The sequence below is a fragment of the Pseudophryne corroboree genome, chromosome 9 (genome assembly GCF_028390025.1).
Source record: "Pseudophryne corroboree isolate aPseCor3 chromosome 9, aPseCor3.hap2, whole genome shotgun sequence".
Classification (NCBI taxonomy): Eukaryota; Metazoa; Chordata; class Amphibia; order Anura; family Myobatrachidae; genus Pseudophryne; species Pseudophryne corroboree.
In genome coordinates, this window is record NC_086452.1 from 398,312,529 (window position 1) to 398,334,182 (window position 21,654).

The 21,654-nt window shown below is 45.9% G+C and overlaps 1 protein-coding gene across 6 annotated transcripts in view; it reads left to right on the top strand.

Moving 5' to 3' along the window:
- The window catches only part of PXK (PX domain containing serine/threonine kinase like), a 144,632-nt gene extending 132,424 nt beyond the window's left edge, over positions 1–12,208 (top strand). For 3 of the 6 annotated variants that reach the window (XM_063940874.1, XM_063940875.1, XM_063940876.1), the window contains exon 18: positions 9,440–12,208. In XM_063940874.1, the coding sequence (XP_063796944.1) occupies positions 9,440–9,654 (215 nt within the window). In that variant the 3' untranslated portion in view covers positions 9,655–12,208. Of the gene's footprint in view, positions 1–6,472; positions 6,508–9,439 lie in introns of all 6 variants that reach the window. The other 3 variants (XM_063940877.1, XM_063940879.1, XM_063940878.1) reach the window with 2 other exon arrangements.
- Positions 12,209–21,654: the final 9,446 nt, after the last annotated feature.

The window sequence follows — 21,654 nt, forward strand, 5'->3', positions numbered from 1 at the left end:
TTAAACCAATTTCTGCTCCATATTCCCTTCAATGGCACCAAATCCCTTGGTTTTCTGCCGCCCTGATATTCAGGTCAGTGTCGTCTGCTGATGCAGCTATATTTATATACCATATACTTGTCCTATATTGTCTTGAACTGGTTTTTTGTTTTGCTTATTTGATTATGTACTCTGTAATTGGGCGCTGCGGACCCCTGTGGTGCCATATAAATAAAGGATAATAATAATAATAAAGGCACTGGCCGATGCAGTGAGACATATGACTGTCATGGATTCCTGCTGTATATGGCTGCTAACAGGTCGCTCTGTGTGCACCCCCTGCTGCTTCTCTCTCCTCACCTTTTGTAGACATTGGTTTTGCCCCTGCCTACATCAATGTCCGTGCCAACCTGGGGGATCTGATCATAACTGCATGTGCCAAATGTCTTGTTGCCCAAAGCATTTTCATTATTTGTTCTATTAACATTATCTGTTTGTGTATACAGTGCTGCATATTGTTAATAATCTGGACTCGCTCACACTAGGACTGTTAATTCAGCATATTTTCTGACTCTGTGTAACAGACTAACAGCTAGAAAGAAAGCGCGCCCACAATTTGGCAGATTTGGGTGTGTCACACAATAAATAAGCAGCACGCAGATTCTGCATGCATTTCTCCCATCCGCAGCACTTTTGTAATCGTTGCATATGTAAGTAGCATACATGATTTGGCATGTGGATTAATGACGCCAAAGCCATCAGAATTCATTTTACTTATGCTCCATCTAGAATGTTACATAAGAGAACTTGATAAAGGGGGGAGATTTATCAAAGCTTGTAGAGAGATAAGTACCAGCCAATCAGATCCCAACTGCCATGTTACAGGCTGAGTTTGAAAAATGACAGGAGCTGATTGGCTTAAGCTGGGTACACACCTGACTGACACGCTGGTGAACCTGCCGTTGCTGATCCAGGTAAGTATACACACTTACCGATCAGGACACCCAGCTGGGCGGGCACGTGTACTCTTTTTATTAGCTGACTAGATGGACATTTGTCTGGTGATGCGCAGGGTTAAATATTTTCACCTGATAGAAGGGCATTTGAATTTGCCCACCCAGCTGTGACATCGGCCCCCCTCAGCAAGTGTATGGGTAGTCGGCGGACCGCCCATACACTCAGCCAGATGTACCGATATAGCTGAAGACATCTGCCGTCGGCTGTGAGAAAAGGAGATAATAGGGACTGGTTACATAGAATACTTGTAGGATGGAATTAGTGAAATCTGATAATAGGGTCTGGTTACATAAAATACTTGTAGGATGGAATTAATGAAATATCTAATGTTTAGTAAGTATGGGGGAAATGTATCAAAGCTGGGAGAGAGATAAAGTACCAACCAGAAGCTGTTTGGTACTTTGTCGCTCTCCAATTTCTCTCTCCAAGCTTTGATGACTCTCGCCATTATTCACTAAAGCGCTTTCCTGATATCCAAACATTTTAAAGGTCTTTCTACCTTAAATTAAAATATTAACCCACTCCTCCCTAATACCTTGGTGAGTGTACCCAGTTCTGTATCATTACAGTGTTCGATTTGAAGAGCTAAAATACAGGACTAAAAACATAAGCCAGCTTCTGATTGCAAGAGCTGTGCAGCGTCCAATCAGAATAAGCTATGCTTTCTAGTCCTGCACAAGATCCTCTGGTGCTTGAAGATGATTGGAAGAGCTGTGCATCATGCAATCGGCATAGGCTATTCTTTCTAGTCCTGCACAAGATCTTCTGGTGTTTGGAGATGATTGGATGGGATGAGCAGAATAGATTCCAATTTAAAAAAACTGCTCAAATTGTTTTTGGATTTTTTATGAGTGAATTAGGTGAAGAACATTACTTTAACTGTGTATGTATGTATGTATGTATGTATCTATGTATGTATGTACATATATATAATTTCTGAAACATCGGTCAGGAAGATCTGGAACATCGGTAACATTGCAACGTTACTTTTCACACCCCAGACAGCTGCCAGGTACACGGGGGGAAGGATGGAGATGATTTATACTTCCCCATCGGCTGCCATTGTCTGCAGGGGATCCTGCTGTGCTGACCGATGAGCAATGACCGGCAGCACGGCAACATTGAGGGGAGTGTGCAGAAAGGCAGAGGGACCTTCCGGTCCCTCTGAGAGCAGCAGTGGCGGGGAGTTCCTCTTCCCTGCAGCCGCTAACATTCTCTATTTCGGTGGTTCTCAACCTCGGCCCTCAAGTACCCCCAACAGTTCATGTTTTCCAGGTCACCTAGCAGTTGAACAGGTGTATTTATTACTTACTGACACATTATAAAAGACCCACAGGTGGAGCAAATTATTGCACTCGCAATTCTGTGAGGAGACCTGGAAAACATGAACTGTTCGGTGTACTTGAGGACAGAGGTTGAGAACCACTGCTCTATCTGACTGGTTACATACTGTGCGACCAGGTCAGATAAAACACTTGCTGGTATGGTCGCATCTGATGCGACCATGCTAGGCAAGTGGTTAAATGTTATGAATTCAGTATCCTAATAAAGCTCCAAGTTAGTAAACCTCTTTAGGATGATATAATTCCCTGTTATTTTTCAGCATGTTGTAAGGTCACTGCTTTGCTTTTCAAGAAAATGTTGTACCCTAAATGCTTCAATGTCCATCTACTTACCCATTAAATGTATATACATTATATTCTTTCCCTTCTTCGTTAACATCTGAACTAGTATGTTTGTGATATGAATAGTTCCTTACTAGACTGTACATGCTGGTTGGCATTATACGTAATGAAAAAGACAATGCAGGGACAATTTCCTTCGCACTCCTCCCTGGCCAGTTAAGGCATGTACTTAACATAATAGGGACACTCATCCATTCATGTCTTAGTTTCTAACAATAAAATGACCTTTGAATTTACCCATAAGTCATCATTTGCCCAAAAGAACACAATGGGGTATATGCAATAGCGGGCGAATTGGCAAAATAGGCGAATTCCGGGCCGTTTTCGCCTCCAAAAATCAATTCGCCTATGCAGTGCAGTCATTTTTCGCAAAAAAACGGCCCGTCAAAATTCGCCTTTTCTCAATTCGCCTTTTTCCGAATTCGCCTTTTCTGCAATGGTACAGATGCTGCAATTCGCCTCCAGCATATTCAATTCAAGTTTGGAAATTCGCCTGCAGTGCTTTTAGACAGCAAATTCGCGATTTTCACTCCGCCACACTTTGGAGGGTGAAAACAAATAAAAAAATTTTAAACATGTTTTTTTTTGTGTTTTTTTTTTTAGGAATAGCAGATCTATTTATATTAGAAGGGATTAGGTTTTTTTTTTTTTTTTTGGGGGAGGCACAAATATTATTTATATATTTTTTAAAATAATATTTTTATTTTTTTATTTTTTTTATTGCTGGAACGGTAAAATCCGGGAAAAAAATGGCGTGGGGTCCCCCCTCCAAAGCATAACCAGCCTCGGGCTCATTGAGCTGGTCCTGGTTCTAAAAATGCGGGGAAAAAATTGACAGGGGATCCCCCGTATTTTTAAAACCAGCACCGGGCTCTGCGCCTGATGCTGGTGCCAAAAATACGGGGGACAAAACGAGTAGGGGTCCCCCGTATTTTTAACACCAGCATCGGGCTCCACTAGCTGGACAGATAATGCCACAGCCGGGGGTCACTTTTATACAGTGCCCTGCGGCCGTGGCATCAAATATCCAACTAGTCACCCCTGGCCGGGGAACCCTGGGGGAATGGGGACCCCTTCAATCAAGGGGTCCCCCCCCCCCAGCCACCCAAGGGCCAGGGGTGAAGCCCGAGGCTGTCCCCCCCCATCCAATGGGCTGCGGATGGGGGGGCTGATAGCCTTTGTGTTCAAAAAAAAAGATATTGTTTTTTCCATTAGTACTACAAGTCCCAGCAAGCCTCCCCTGCAAGCTGGTACTTGGAGAACCACAAGTACCAGCATGCGGGAGAAAAACGGGCCCGCTGGTACCTGTAGTTCTAATGGAAAAAAAATACCCAAATAAAAACAGGACACAGACACCGTCGACAGTAAAACTTTATTACACACTGCCGACACACACATACTTACCTATGTTCACACGCCGACATCGGTCCTCTTCTCCATGTAGAATCCCGGGGTACCTGAAAATAAAAGATCAATTATACTCACCTCAACAGGCTCCAGAGATAAATCCACGGACTTGGCAAAAAAAGAAAGCGCATTTACCCGCACCAAAAACGGACTGAAAGGTGTCCCATGCTGACACATGGGACACCTATCCACGATTAAGATCTGTCAGTGACAGTTGTCACTGACAGGTCTCTAAGCCAATCAGGAAGCGCAACTTCGTTGCGCTAACCTGATTGGCTGATCGCTGTGACAGCGCATCGCACAGCTCCCTCCATTATATTCAATGGTGGGAACTTAGCGGCTAGCGGTGAGGTCACCCGCCGGTCAGCGGTGACCGGCGGGTGACCCCACCGCTAGCCGCTAAGTTCCCACCATTGAAAGTAATGGAGGGAGCTGTGCGAGGCGCTGTCAGAGTACAGACGGCGTCCAGCCAATCAGATGAGCGCCACGGCAGTAGCGCTTCCTGATTGGCTGAAGGGACATCAGTGACAGGAGTCACGTGATGTCCCGGCATTCGGGGAAAGGATTCTAATGTGAAAACATTGGACCCCTTTCATTAGTCCGGTGGAGCGGGTGTTCGGTTTGTTTTTTTACAAAGTACGTGGATTTACCTCTGGACCTCTGGACGCTGGAAGGTGAGTATAATTTTTTGACAGGTACCCTCGGATCGTCGGAGATCGTTGCAGTCGGCGTGTCAACACAGGTAAGTATGTGTGTGTCGGTGTATGAAATAAAGTTTTACTATCAAGGTGTGTGTGTCCTGTTTTTATTTGGGTATTTTTTCCCCAGTAGTACTACAGGTACCAGCGGGCCCGTTTTTCTCCCGCATGCTGGTACTTGTGGTTCTCCAAGTACCAGCTTGCGGGGGAGGCTTGCTGGGACTTGTAGTACTAATGGAAAAAACAATATCTTTTTTTTTATCACAAAGGCTATCAGCCCCCCCATCCGCAGCCCATTGGATGGGGGGGGACAGCCTCGGGCTTCACCCCTGGCCCTTGGGTGGCTGGGGGGGGGGGACCCCTTGATTGAAGGGGTCCCCACTCCCCCAGGGTACCCCGGCCAGGGGTGACTAGTTGGATATTTGATGCCACGGCCGCAGGGCACGGCATAAAAGTGACCCCCGGCTGTGGCATTATCTGTCCAGCTAGTGGAGCCCGATGCTGGTGTTAAAAATACGGGGGACCCCTACTCGTTTTGTCCCCCGTATTTTTGGCACCAGCATCAGGCGCAGAGCCCGGTGCTGGTTTTAAAAATACGGGGGATCCCTGCCCGATTTTTCCCCTGCATTTTTAGAACCAGGACCAGCTCGATGAGCCCGAGGCTGGTTATGCTTTGGAGGGGGGACCCCACGCCATTTTTTTTTCGGGTTTTTCCCCGTTTTTTCCCGTTTTTAAAAATCGCGGCAAAATCCGCCAAATCGGCCGATTTTCGCCCGCGACTCTGGCGAATCCGTTTTTCATTGCATATGGTGAATTCCGGAAGCCACCTTCCGGAATTCACCTGGCGAATTTGGTCGAATTGAAAAAACGGCGATAATTGCCGCGATTTCGCCCGCTATTGCATATACCCCAATGACTGTTGTAGTCAGGGGTGGACCTAACTATTTGAATACCCTTGTAGCAAATTAATTGAAAGACCTGTTTGCACAAACTTAGAAGTGGCATCTGAATTTGGGCATTGGGGATTGTGAGAGTAAATACTTCCGCATGATGTGGTTCTGACATGTACTGTACACTTGTTAAAAAAGAGTGACCCAGTCGGAAGTGTTTACATTCACTAAAGACAGGGGCAGGGAGCTTCCTGCTTCTCTGATATCACCAGGTGCATTCACATAAACATTGTGTCTGGGGGGAAAGGTATCAAGCATTGGAGAAGCACAGAGGTTTTTTTTACTAAGCCTTGGAGAGTGATAAAGTGTGAGAGAGAAAGTACCAGCCAATCCGTTCCTAACTGCCATGTTACAGGCTGTGTTTGAAAAATGACAGGAGCTGGATGGTTGGTACTTTATCTCTCTCTACGGATTAGTAAACAGACGCCACAGTCTTTGAAGTGACATATAGAAGCTGATTATTTAGTTGATCTGGGCAACTACTTCACTTTATCTCTCTCCAAGGCCTGATACATCTCTCCTTCTGTGTGTGCAGAGCCACCATTTCCACAGTATATTGAACTGCAAGGTATAACCCACAACTTTTTACTGTCCATAAACCCTGCTGCTTCAGGTTAGGACCACCCCTGGTTATAGTGTGACAATAACCTTGTTTCTACATGTTATCAGTTTGTCTGTAATCTGTAAATAATGATTGGTGTCCTTTTTTCTTCCCTCTCTGCTGTCTTCAATGTAGAGCATGCATCATTTTGAACGTGAATTATCGGTAAAGTAAGCAAACGCTTCATTCTGTCACTTCACAAAGTGCTGTTTGCGACCACTTGGGGGCAGTGCAGAGTATTACCCCATCACCACAGTGCACAGTCTAACAACTTCTTAAAGCAGTCTTATGGTTATAATAAAAGTGAGACAACGTAGTGTTAACTTCTCATTCACACACGCATAAAAAAGTATTTTGTGTATCTGTGTGTTGCAAGTATGCAAATCCTGAATGGTCGGTGCCAAAACCTTGCATTAACAAATGCAGACTAAACCGGACTTGGGAATGCATATCTGTCATAACAGATGCAAATGTTTTTACTTCACAGATTTACAAAATGTGCATTTTATGTCTGTGTGAAAGGGCTATAATTCCTTTAAAAAACCACAAGATAATACTGAATACAGTTCATGCTCAAAGGTTTGCGGGAAAGAGGGAGTTGGGGGATGAATGTTATATGCTGCTTATTGTAATGTAGTCTCGGACCTCAGTAAACCCACATAAAATATGGTGTAATTAACAGGGTAATATAGGGAGTAGCACCCTTTTTACCTGGAGTATTTGATTTGAGACTGCGTTACCTTAAAACACACTACAATTTAAAAATACTTGTTTGTCTTTGTATTTTATTAACGATATCCAAGCTGCATTGCTTGTTAGATCTAAACTGTCAGATGGAATAGATGTCTGCTCTCCTATTTACAGCGCAGCAATATTATCATTCAATGATAGCTGTTACTTCCGTCAACCGGTATTACGGATTCTGGTAAAACCAAAATTACTGGCATCAAACGCAGGCTGTACCCCAGCATTGTAAGAGTGACTGCCAGTGTGCTGAGGTTGGTAGTTTACTGTATTCTTCTCTGTGTGAGTCTGATATTCCAATTAATCTGCAGTCCGCTGAGTACTACTGTCGCACACAGAGATTTAATGGGGTACTCTCCTGTAAGACCAGATGTAGGGAGTGTTCATCATGTCGCCTTCTTCTAGACATGTTTCTTGTGGTCTCTAAAGCAAGATATTTATCTTATTATCTCAGACAATTTCTGTAGGTATTGAAGTATGTTGGAGTGGTGCACTAAATTCATGGTGTCTGCCAGCTGTCATCTATATTACCTTCTGTAAACCATATGCTTGTTTAATGTTTGTTACACTTTATGTAATAATTAACATTAAGCATCTTGTTACGTGTTCTTATGCATTTGTTGGTATATTTGTATACACACCATTTACTGTCTTGCTTAATGCCATTTCAACCTTACAAGATCCACTGGGCTGAGATAGTGGCGATGAGGAGGAGGCCCTGTCTAGTTTGGGTAACGTTCAAAGATGACAAATGCAGAGTCACCTTTTACGTTTGTGGAAAGACACTGATACAGACTGTGACAGTTGTGCACATGTGTGAAGGGGGTCTTTGCACTCACTGGAGTGGGAATTTGTGTGATTATGGGATTGCGCAGTTTTAGGATTATGGGATTGTGCAGTTTTATAATTCAGCTTTTATATTATATCGTTTTCAGTTTGTTATGACAGCAAAGAATCCGAACTGTTTTCATGTATCACAATTGTTTACTTTTTCTAGGTTTTAAGCTTTTACAGTAATAGGAATGCCCCATAAATGCCCTGAAGGGGCAAATGCCGGATTGCTGGAGGGGGATTTCCAAATGTTTGACCCTAGAGCGACTGTCTCCATCCCATGAAGGATGACTAATTAGCATGTAACAAGCTATAGTCTGCTCCAAGCACAGTGCAGTTTATGTAATACAGTACATCAGACATATGCAGGCCCATTGATCATGGGATTCTCTCTGGTGCGATGATTGAGCACTCCGATCCACAGACACACAGCAGACTTGGTAGGAGAATCAGCTGCCTCAGGGCATATCCAGCAGCTCCATTAGGCCCTTTATACTGCAGGTAGTGGCCAGGCTGTGGGGAGGGAGGGGCCTCCGGGCAACTGGAAATCCCCCTGCCCGTGTTTGACATGTTCTTTTCTGTATAGATGACACTTGTGTGGTCTATAAGCTGTCCCATTTAGTAGCTGACGCACAATCAACAGCACATTTCAGCAGGTTTTGCAGAAGGGGAAAAGCCTGTCTCTCGCAATAGTGCAATAGCAGGCACGTCAAGTCACATAATGCCATTGTCAGCCCTTCATATTTACTTACAGTGGCTGTTTGTAGATATGGAGCACTGTTTGCAGGTAGTGGATCAGGGCGGTCAGGGTAGAAATGTACAAGACCCTACATATATTCTAAAGCACGCTTGTATGTCATTCATCCTCAGACTAAATGCTTATGGTATAGTAGTGTTGCATCTGAAACCAATACCAGCGATAAAGTGGTTTGCAGCAATTAATGAGTGGTAAAGTGTTTATTAGAAATACAGACCACTTTTTATGTTTATGTGAAGAGTATCTGTTGCTGTGTTTCTATGCTATACGCCTTGGGGGGAGGCGGTTACATTGCCAGCAGTTGGGATCCTGGCGGTCAGGATACAGATGCCGGAATTCCGAGCACTGACAATGCTGGTAGACGGAATTCCGGCTAACGGGCTATTACCACTCATGGGTGTCCACAACACCCATAGAGTAGGAATAGAACCTGTGGCGAGTGCAGTGAGCGTTTGCCCCTCTGCCGGCATTCTGGCGACCAGGATCCTGCCGTCGGTATGCTGACCGCTGGGATCCTGGCCGTTGTCGCACCATATCCAATGCCTGCTGGGAACCACAGAACATCCAATTTGCTGAAGCTGCAATCAGTTGGCTACAACCCCTCAATTTTTCTCTGAGTACATTAACTTATTATGGACTGTAGGGGAGATCATAAGCCATACACATCCATCATACATAATGACTGAATGCTATTAAAATTGACTGTTTTGTTAAGGCCTTCTGAATGTTATGTATTATATAACTTAACTTTGTTCTTTCATTTTGTACAGGAAATTCAACATTTCAAATACCAGCACCTCCGCCTCCACCTCCACCACCAGCGGCGCCTCTCCTTCCTCCAAGCAAGGATGTGCCAACAGAATCAGCCCCCATCTCTGTTAACGGTACAGACCGCGGAGCCTTACTCAGTTCCATTAAAAACTTCAGGAAGGGAGCACTGAAGAAAGCGGAGACAAATGATCACAGTGCCCCACGGACCAGCTGAATGCTCAGAACGCACTTAACCCTTGAGCAGGCATTGAATGTGGATATGTACAGCTTGGCCTGCTCGCTGTTCAGATGTTTTATTGTTTTATAACAGGGTTTCCGTTCTGTAAATGAAAACATATAATTAAAAGAATGCCTTACGTTTTAAGGAAGGTTGAGAGTAGAAAATCAGACGCCCAGTCTCACATATTAAACAGCTCTGTCTTAACAGATCTTCTTATTCATTGTGTGAAAAACAGTTGCTCTTTGTACAGTATCCTCTCTTCTTCAGTCCTCTAATTCAGCATTCCATCAGACGAGAAGATGCAAATGGTCAACTGATCTAAATGGTTTTCCTTGACGTAGAGAATTTCTTCAGTCAACTGGACAAGCTCATAAGAACAAAACCACTTCTTCATAGGTGATTTTAAAAATGCAATGCTCTGGCCTATTGCCTGTTATACGGGGAATATCCTTTGTTATATCAGGAAGACACAACCCTGGACCCCGACTGGCAGATCTGAGTACGGGTCCGGGTCTGCACCCATCCGCTTTGGAAGGAGGGCGTTGTATTTTTAAAAGGACATGTTTGGAAGTGGTACTATCAATTTAAGACCTAGAACTGCATCTAAAACAAAGTAGCCATAAAACATAAATGTTTGCAAATTTGGGAGTCTGCAGAAATGTTGCAGTTGTGGCTTTATAGTAAATAAATCTAGGTTATTTTTTTTTTTAATTAAGAAATAGAGATCTAGTCAAGGTCCTCATCCTACAACTGTGGCTACCACTCAGAACTTTACACATAACCTGATACAGCTAGTGACATCTGTGGGTACAAAATGCAGTTGCATTCCACTATGTGCAGTCCTTGTCTGCCTGGACACCCTCTCTCTTCTATCAGTACGCAGAACACAAGTGGGAAACACAAAAACAAAAGTAGTCCCTTTAACTGTACTTACATACAGTAGATAGACAAGCAAAAATAAATAAAAACTTAGCATTTTGATTTAAATAATTGTATATTCAATTTGATACATCTAAGTTTTTATTATGTTTTTGACTGCTAACAAAAACAGGTTAGTTGTCCTCCTGTTGTCACAATTGCAGATGTTTGTTTAGCTATTTTTGACAATATATTTTATAGATGTCCACTTTCAGAGATCTACCCATCACTCTTTGGTTGGGCTTTTCCCTCTGGACAATGCTGCATGTGCCATTGTTTAGCAATAGGAGGAAGTACTGTCAGATTTAGTTACTGATTCCCATCATAATTATTCAAGTAGCTTGTCAGTCAGTTATGTATGTGGCACCCTGATTGGATATCCATCGACTAATCAGGAGCTTCATAAGCTACACAGCTGCATTGTTTGGAAACTTGAAATAACCAGTTATTTTAACAGTGCTCTTTTTCACAGCTGTCAGCACAGGTGATTTGGCTGGTGGTTCATTACTAGTAAAGGTGGGAGTCTCCTAGGGGTACCTCCGCAGACCGTTATATGGGAGTAGGAAGTAGTCCCAAAAGTGGAGAAACCTTTTAAAGCCCTGCTGTCCTAGTTAGTATTTCAGATTGAGGACAGAGAGAGGGTGTTGAATGCCAGTCTGATGTAATTTTCCCACATTGCGTACACAGAAAAAAGTAATGCATACATTTTGCAGTATGCAGAGTTGTATGCACCTCAGGCCGCCCTTACCCGTGTTCATGGATTTCTAGCCTTCCTTATTGTCCTTCACATCAGTGCCCCCTTGCAGCAGCCCTATGCGTGGTGCAAAAGATCCGTATGAAAACAGGTGTAATTGCGCATATGCACAACTCTTCATAGCCCGCAATTACGTCTGTGTGTCCTCACTGAACCGTGCCTGCGTAAGAATGCCCCATTACCACCGTTTTCTCCCTTCAGCTGCAAGTAGAGATAGGACTGAGTTCTGTACGACATTGCATCATTCACACTTGCGTGCGCTCGGCTCCGGGGCATGCACATTGCGGAAGCATGCAAAATACGCAAAGCTGACTTGTATCCAACTCTGTCGGTCCCAGGGAGTCCTTCCCATAACACAACATTTTGTCACCCAGTACCTGCAAGCTAATGGCCCCATACATCAGATGGCCGAATTCGCTGATTGGCAGCCAGCGATAATCGGTGATCCGTTGAGGAATCTGGGAAATTAAATATGTTAAAAATGCCCAATTGACAATCCCGACCGTTGGGGGATTGGGACATTGCTCCAACATATTTATAATGTATGGGCCCCACACAATACAACACAATTACATTCCATAAAAGTCAATCCTCAGATTTGTGTTTCTAGGTAACCTTTACTTTAGGGCAGTAAGATGTTTACATGGTTAAATCTGTTACCGAAATTCAATATATAGTTGCACAACAGAGAAATTGTGTTAATATAGAAGGTACACTTGGTGGATCTGAACCTAATTTTACTTTTATTTTGCACTTTAAAATCTGTTTTACAGAATGCAGGGGAATTGCCGTGGGTATGATTATGGGGTTGAGTACTACAATGTATATTCCGTCATATTTTTCTTAAGATAATAAACCGCTCTCTGATTTATTGTGTATTTGTAATGTAAATTAATTTATTGATCGGATGCCATGCAGTTAAAAACATTGCAGGTTGTGCAGCATTTCTTACCTATATCACAAATGTGTAGAAATCCGCCAAGATGGACAGACTGTAGTTAGTAAGAATGTAGCAGTGCTGCTTTGTCTCCTGATTCGGAGTGGGGCTCACAACGATGCTGGGATCAAGTATTGTGTATAACTAATCTAGGGCAAATGTTCTGGGTCTTTATTAGTTAATCATTCCTATTATATTTGCCATACATGATCTCTACATGGATTCTGTATTGTTATTTATTAACTTTTATTTATAGGGCGCGACGTGGTGTCCACAGCACCGTACATCGTAAATATATACATAACCATAAACACTATAATAAAACCAAAGACCATGAAGTGGTATATGTATTAGAGTGTAAGGCAGTGGTTCCAAATGCGGTCCTCAAAGCATTCCCAACAGTCCAGGTTTTAGGGATATCACTGCTCGTGCACAGAAGGTATAATAAAGCTGACTGAGGTACTCATTAAGTCACCTATTCTTAAGGCATGGATATCCTTAAAACCTGTAATGTTGGGGTGCCTTGATGATAGTGTTTGGGAACCACTGGTATAAGGGATAAACTAATGCCTCTTTCACTACGTAATCCCTGGTCACTGTACATGGGTTTCAACAGCGGCTTGAAACCAGTTTACACCACAGGCTGGACCTGGCATATTGCTGGGGCTTCTCCTCTGCCGGCACTTGGAGATGACATCATCCCAGTTACCACTTGTAGTCTCCATCTGTGCACACCTCATCTTTGGCACTCAAAACCTATATGCTACCCCTAAGCAGATTCCAAGACAGGTAATTGTGGAGTTGTAAAGTGCCAGAGCCTTGCCAGTGAAAGTAGTTTGTCCAGTTAGAAGGAAAGCAAGGCTGGTCTTGAGTGCTGAGGTTGTGTTTTGTGAAAGCAGTCATGGGAGGGGTAGGTAGTGACAGGGAAAAGCTTAAAGAGGGGAGAGGATGGACATAGACAGGGAAGGTGAAATTGTGGAAATCTATGATGTCAAATTGGTGGGAAAAGGGGAGACAGAGAGATACTGCTTGCATCCCGGAACTGAGCAAGCACATTTCTCTAACGTCCTTGAGGATGCTGGGACTCCGTAAGGACCATGGGTAATAGACGGGCTCCGCAGGAGATAGGGCACTTTAAGAAAGCTTTGGACTCTGGGTGTGCACTGGCTCCTCCCTCTATGCCCCTCCTCCAGACCTCAGTTTTACACTGTGCCCACAGCAAGATGGGTGCACTGCAGAGAGCTCTCCTGAGTTCTCTGCCTAGAAGCATTTTCGTTTGGATTTTTTTCTACTTTTTTACAGGGAGCACTGCTGGCAACAGGCTCCCTGCATCGAGGGACTGAGGAGAGAGGGGCAGACCTTCTTGTCTAAGATAGGCTCTGCTTCCTCGGCTACTGGACACCATTAGCTCCAGAGGGGGTGAACACAGGTTCTTACTGGGCGTCCACCCCCAGTGCCGCGCCGCCGTTCTCCTTACAGAGCCAGAAGAACCGAAGTCAGAAGACGTCAGGCGGCAGAAGCCTTCAGCTTCACTGAGGTAACGCACAGCACTGCAGCTGTGCGTCATTGCTCCCATACACCTCACATACTCTGGTCACTGTAAGGGTGCAGGGCGCCCTGGGCAGCAATGTAACACCTCTATTATGGCAAAAGACAATATACATGTACAGGTGGGCACTGTACATGTATATAAAAGAGCCCCCGCCATATTTTAGTAAGTTTGAGCGGGACAGAAGCCCGCCGCCGAGGGGGCGGGGCTTCTCCCTCAGCACTCACCAGCGCCATTTTCTCTCCACAGCACCGCTGAGAGGAAGCTCCCCGTACTCTCCCCTGCTTACACACGGTGAAGGGGTGTTTAAAAGAGAGGGGGGGGGGCACATAATTGCCGGATAACATATTATACAGCGCGGCTGGGGGGAAAACATTTTGTGTTGGTCTCCAGGGTCATTGCGCTGGGGTGTGTGCTGGCATACTCTCTCTGTCTCTCCAAAGGGCCTTGAAGGGGATACTGTCTTCAGAAAAGAGGTTCCCTGTGTGTGTGAAGTGTGTCGGTACGCGTGTGTCGACATGTTTGACGAGAAAGGCTCGCTTAATGTGGAGGGGGAGTGCTTGAATGTCATGTCGCCGTCGGCAACACCGACACTGGAATGGGTGGATATGCTGAATGTCTTGAATGCAAATGTCAATCTATTGCATAAAAGGTTAGACAAGGCTGAAGCTAGGGATCAGTCAGGTAGCCAGTCCATGCCTGTTCCTGTGGCGCCAGGCCCTTCGGGGTCTCAGAAGCGCACCATATCTCAGATCGATGACACAGATACCGACACGAATACTGACTCTAGTGTCGACTATGAAGATGCAAAATTACAGCCGAGGGTGGCAAAAGGTATTCGGTACATGATTATTGCCATTAAAGAGGTTTTGCATATTACTGAGGAACCCCCTGTCCCTGACACGAGGGTACACATGTATAAAGGGAAAAAGCCTGAAGTCACCTTTCCGTCCTCATTTGAACTGAGTGAATTGTGCGAAAAGGCTTGGGAATCTCCGGATAGGAGACCACAAGTTCCCAAAAGGATTCTTATGGCGTATCCTTTTCCACAAACGGATAGGATACGATGGGAATCTTCGCCTAAAGTAGACAAGGCGCTGACACGCTTGTCCAAAAAGGTGGCACTGCCTTCTCAGGATACGGCTTCCCTCAAGGATCCTGCTGATCGCAGGCAGGAAATTACCATGAAGCACATTTACACTCATTCGGGTACTATTGTTAAACCGGCTATGGCGTCGGCCTGGGTTTGTAGTGCGGTTGTGGCAGATTCCTTATCTACGGAGATTGACACCTTACATAGGGATGCCATTCAAATGACCATAGAGCATATCAGAGATGCTGCCTTGTATATGAGAGATGCCCAGAGAGACATTTGTTTATTAAGCTCCAGAATGAATGCTATGTCTATTTCTCTATCGTCCTAAGTGGATGCTGGGGTTCCTGAAAGGACCATGGGGGAATAGCGGCTCCGCAGGAGACAGGGCACAAAAGTAAAGCTTTTACAGGTCAGGTGGTGTGTACTGGCTCCTCCCCCTATGACCCTCCTCCAGACTCCAGTTAGATTTTTGTGCCCGGCCGAGAAGGGTGCAATTCTAGGTGGCTCTCATAAAGAGCTGCTTAGAGAGTTTAGCTTAGGTTTTTTATTTTACAGTGATTCCTGCTGGCAACAGGATCACTGCAACGAGGGACAGAGGGGAGAAGAAGTGAACTCACCTGCGTGCAGGATGGATTGGCTTCTTGGCTACTGGACATGAAGCTCCAGAGGGACGATCACAGGTACAGCCTGGATGGTCACAGGAGCCACGCCGCCGGCCCCCTCACAGATGCTGAAGCAAGAAGAGGTCCAGAATCGGCGGCTGAAGACTCCTGCAGTCTTCTTAAGGTAGCGCACAGCACTGCAGCTGTGCGCCATTTTCCTCTCAGCACACTTCACACGGCAGTCACTGAGGGTGCAGGGCGCTGGGGGGGGGGCGCCCTGGGAGGCAAATGAAAACCTTTAAAAAGGCTAAAAATACCTCACATATAGCCCCAGAGGCTATATGGAGATATTTACCCCTGCCTAAATGTACTAAATAGCGGGAGACGAGCCCGCCGAAAAAGGGGCGGGGCCTATCTCCTCAGCACACGGCGCCATTTTCTGTCACAGCTCCGCTGGTCAGGAAGGCTCCCAGGTCTCTCCCCTGCACTGCACTACAGAAACAGGGTATAACAGAGAGGGGGGGCAAAATAAATGGCAATATATTAATATAAAAGCAGCTATAAGGGAGCACTTAATCATAAGGCTATCCCTGTCATATATAGCGCTTTTTGGTGTGTGCTGGCAGACTCTCCCTCTGTCTCCCCAAAGGGCTAGTGGGTCCTGTCTTCGTATAGAGCATTCCCTGTGTGTCTGCTGTGTGTCGGTACGTGTGTGTCGACATGTATGAGGACGTTATTGGTGTGGAGGCGGAGCAATTGCCAAATATGAGGATGTCACCTCCTAGGGGGTCGACACCAGAATGGATGCCTTTATTTGTGGAATTACGGGATAGCGTCAACTCGCTTAAGCAGTCGTTTGCCGACATGAGGCGGCCGGACACTCAATAAGTGCCTGTCCAGGCGCCTCAAACACCGTCAGGGGCTGTAAAACGCCCCTTGCCTCAGTCGGTCGACACAGACCCAGACACAGGCACTGATTCCGGTGGTGAAGGTGACGAATCAACCGTATTTTCCAGTAGGGCCACACGTTATATGATTTTGGCAATAAAGGAGATGTTACATTTAGCTGATACTACAGGTACCACTAAACAGGGTATTATGTGGGGTGTGAAAAAACTACCAGTAGTTTTTACCGAATCAGAAGAATTAAATGACGTGTGTGATGAAGCGTGGGGTGCCCCGATAAAAAACTGCTAATTTCAAAGAAGTTATTGGCTTTATACCCTTTCCCGCCAGAGGTTAGGGAGCGCTGGGAAACACCTCCTAGGGTGGACAAAGCGCTAACACGCTTATCAAAACAAGTGGCGTTACCCTCTCCTGAGACGGCCGCACTTAAAGATCCATCAGATAGGAGGATGGAAAATATCCAAAAAGGTATATACACACATGCAGGTGTTATACTACGACCAGCTATTGCGACTGCCTGGATGTGCAGTGCTGGGGTAGTTTGGTCAGAGTCCCTGATCGAAAATATTGATACCCTGGACAGGGACAATATTTTACTGTCGTTAGAACAAATAAAGGATGCATTTCTTTATATGCGTGATGCACAGAGAGATATCTGCACACTGGCATCACGGGTAAGTGCTATGTCCATTTCGGCCAGAAGAGCTTTATGGACACGACAGTGGACAGGCGATGCGTAGAGGAGTTATTTGGGGTCGGTCTATCGGATTTGGTGGCCACGGCTACGGCCGGGAAATCCACCTTTCTACCTCAAGTCACTCCCCAACAGAAAAAGGCACCGACCTTTCAACCGCAGCCCTTTCGTTCCTTTAAAAATAAGAGAGCAAAGGGCTATTCATATCTGCCACGAGGCAGAGGACGAGGGAAGAGACAGCAACAGGCAGCTCCTTCCCAGGAACAGAAGCCCTCCCCGGCTTCTACAAAAGCCTCAGCATGACGCTGGGGCTTCGCAAGCGGACTCGGGGGCGGTAGGCGGTCGTCTCAAGAATTACAGCGCGCAGTGGGCTCACTCGCAGGTAAATCCCTGGATCCTGCAGATAATATCTCAGGGGTACAGGTTGAAATTAGAGACAGAGCCACCTCGCCGTTTCCTGAAGTCTGCTTTACCAACGTCCCCCTCAGAAAGGGAGACGGTTTTGGAAGCCATTCACAAGCTGTATTCTCAGCAGGTGATAGTCAAGGTACCTCTTCTACAACAAGGGAAGGGGTATTATTCCACTCTTTTTGTGGTACCGAAGCCGGATGGCTCGGTAAGGCCTATTCTAAATCTGAAGTCCTTGAACCTGTACATAAAGAAGTTCAAGTTCAAGATGGAGTCACTCAGAGCAGTGATAGCGAACCTGGAAGAAGGGGACTTTATGGTATCCTTGGACATCAAGGATGCGTATCTCCACGTTCCAATTACCCCTCACACCAGGGGTACCTCAGGTTCGTTGTACAAAACTGTCACTATCAGTTTCAGACGCTGCCGTTTGGTTTGTCCACGGCACCTCGGGTCTTTACAAAGGTAATGGCCGAGATAATATTTCTTCTTCGAAGAAAAGGCGTATTAATTATCCCATACTTGGACGATCTCCTAATAAGGGCAAGGTCCAGAGAACAGCTAGAGATGGGTTTAGCACTATCTCAAGAGGTGCTAAAGCAGCACGGATGGATTCTGAATATTCCAAAATCCCAATTAATGCCGACAACTCGTCTGCTGTTCCTGGGGATGATTCTGGACACAGTTCAGAAAAAGGTTTTTCTTCCCGAAGAAAAAGCCAAGGAGTTATCTGACCTGGTCAGGAACCTCCTAAAACCAGGAAAGGTGTCTGTACATCAATGCACAAGAGTCCTGGGAAAAAATGGTAGCTTCTTACGAAGCAATCCCTTTCGGCAGATTCCATGCAAAGGGATCTGTTGGACAAATGGTCAGGGTCGCATCTTCAGATGCACCTGCGGATAACCCTGTCGCCGAGGACAAGGGTATCCCTTCTGTGGTGGTTGCAGGAGGCTCATCTATTGGAGGGCCGCAGATTCGGCATGCAGGATTGGATCCTGGTGACCACGGATGCCAGCCTGAGAGGCTGGGGAGCAGTCACACAGGGAAGAAATTTCCAGGCAGTGTGGTCGAGCCTGAAAAAGTCTCTTCACATAAGCATTCTGGAACTAAGAGCAATCTACAATGCTCTAAGCCAGGCGGAACCTCTGCTTCAAGGAAGACCGGTGTTGATCCAGTCGGACAACATCACGGCAGTCGCCCATGTAAACAGACAGGGCGGCACAAGAAGCAGGAGGGCAATGGCAGAAGCTGCCAGGATCCTTCGCTGGGCGGAGAATCACGTGATAGCACTGTCAGCAGTATTCATCCCGGGCGTGGACAACTGGGAAGCAGACTTCCTCAGCAGACACGACCTTCACCCGGGAGAGTGGGGACTTCATCCAGAAGTTTTCCACATGCTATTAAACCGTTGGGTAAAACCAATGGTGGACATGATGGCGTCTCGCCTCAACAAAACACTGGACAGGTATTGCGCCAGGTCAAGAGATCCGCAGGCAATAGCTGTGGACGCGCTGGTAACACCTTGGGTGTACCAGTCGGTATATGTGTTTCCTCCTCTGCCTCTCATACCAAAGGTATTGAGGATTATACGGCAAAGAGGAGTAAGACTAGTGGCTCCGGATTGGCCAAGAAGGACTTGGTACCCGGAACTTCAAGAGATGGTCACGGACGATCCGTGGCCTCTACTTCTGAGAAGGGACCTGCTTCAGCAGGGTCCTTGTCTTTTTCAAGACTTACCGCGGCTGCGTTTGACGGCATGGCGTTTGAATGCCAGATCCTAAAAGGAAAAGGCATTCCAGAAGAAGTCATTCCTACCTTGATAAAGGCAAGGAAGGAAGTCACCGCGAAGCATTATCGCCGTATTTGGCGAAAATATGTTGCGTGGTGCGAGCAGCGGAGTGCTCCGATGGAGGAATTTCAACTGGGTCGTTTTCCTACATTTCCTGCAATCAGGATTGTCTATGGGTCTCAAATTGGGATCTATTAAGGTTCAAATTTCGGCCCTATCAATATTCTTCCAAAAAGAATTGGCCTCAGTCCCTGAGGTCCAGATTTTTATCAAAGGAGTACTGCATATACAGCCTCCTGTGGTGCCTAAGGTGGCACCGTGGGATCTAAATGTAGTTTTAGATTTCCTCAAATCCAATTGGTTTGAACCACTAAAGAATGTGGATTTGAAATATCTCACATGGAAAGTGACTATGTTACTGGCCCTGGCTTCGGCCGGGAGAGTATCTGAACTGGCGGCTTTGTTTTATAAAAGCCCTTATTTAATTTTCCATTCGACATAGGGCAGAGCTGCGGACGCGTCCGCATTTTCTCCCTAAGGTGGTATCAGCGTTTCACCTGAACCAGCCTATTGTAGTGCCTGCGGCTACAGACGACTTGAAGGACTCCAAGTTGTTGGACGTTGTCAGAGCCTTAAAAATATACATTTAAAGGACGGCTGGAGTCAGAAAATCTGACTCGCTGTTTATACTGTATGCACCCAACAAGTTGGGTGCACCTGCTTCTAAGCAGTCGATTGCTCGTTGGATTTGTAACAAAATTCAACTTGTACATTCTGTGGCAGGCCTGCCACAGCCTAAATCTGTTAAGGCCCATTCCGCAAGGAAGGTGGGCTCATCTTGGGCGGCTGCCCGAGGGGTCTCGGCATTACAACTCTGCCGAGCAGCTACGTGGTCAGGGGAGAACACGTTTGTAAATTTTTACAAATTTGATACCCTGGCAAAGGAGGACCTGGAGTTCTCTCATTCGGTGCTGCAGAGTCATCCGCACTCTCCCGCCCATTTGGGAGCTTTGGTATAATCCCCATGGTCCTTTCAGGAACCCCAGCATCCACTTAGGATGATAGAGAAAATAAGAATTTACTTACCGATAATTCTATTTCTCGGAGTCCGAAGTGGATGCTGGGCGCCCATCCCAAGTGCGGATTATCTGCAATACTTGTACATAGTTATTGTTAACTAATTCGGGTTATTGTTTAGGAAGCCATCTTTCAGAGGCTCCTCTGTTATCATACTGTTAACTGGGTTTAGATCACAAGTTGTACGGTGTGATTGGTGTGGCTGGTATGAGTCTTACCCGGGATTCAAAATCCTCCCTTATTGTGTACGCTCACTAACCTAACTGGAGTCTGGAGGAGGGTCATAGGGGGAGGAGCCAGTACACACCACCTGACCTGTAAAAGCTTTACTTTTGTGCCCTGTCTCCTGCGGAGCCGCTATTCCCCCATGGTCCTTTCAGGAACCCCAGCATCCACTACGGACTCCGAGAAATAGAATTATCGGTAAGTAAATTCTTATTTTCTGCTAGGCGGCTCTTGTGGACCCGACAGTGGACGGGAGACGCCGATTCAAAGCGGCATATGGAGTCCTTGCCTTACAAAGGGGAGGAGTTGTTTGGAGACGGCCTCTCGGACCTTGTCTCTACTGCTACGGCTGGTAAGTCGAATTTCTTACCTTATGTCCCCCCGCAGCATACAAAAAAGGCACCTCATTATCAAATGCAGTCCTTTCGTTCCAATAAAAACAAAAAGGTACGGGGATCGTCCTTTGTTGCCAGAGGGAAAGGCAGGGGAAAGAAGCTGCACACAGCTAGTTCCCAAGAGCAGAAGTCCTCCCCTGCGTCTGCAAAGTCCACCGCATGACGCTGGGGCTTCCCGGGGGGAGGCAGATCTAGTGGGGGCTCGTCTTCGGTTTTTCAGCCACGTCTGGGTTCACTCGCAGGTGGATCCCTGGGCATTAGAGATTGTTTCTCAAGGATACAGGCTGGATACAGGCGGTTTTTCTTTTTTTTTTATAATTTTTTATTGAAGCAATATATGCAATACATACATAAACATTCACTGTATTTCAAATCATCGGTATATGGGTAACATATGAAAACAATACAAGGGAGAGTACAGTTGAGTCCGTAATCAAGAGACATATCCATTGTAAGCAAGCAACAGTATCACATCTGCATGAAACATGTCCCCGGAGAGTACCGGCTTCACCGATTCCAAATCTAGTTCAGTCGATTGTCCCAGACAAAAAACGTGTCCGTATCTTATTTCCCCACCCATCCGCCCACGAAGCCTCGAGTGCTAGTTACGTTTAAAGCACAATCGGCGGATCTCCCGCAGCCAT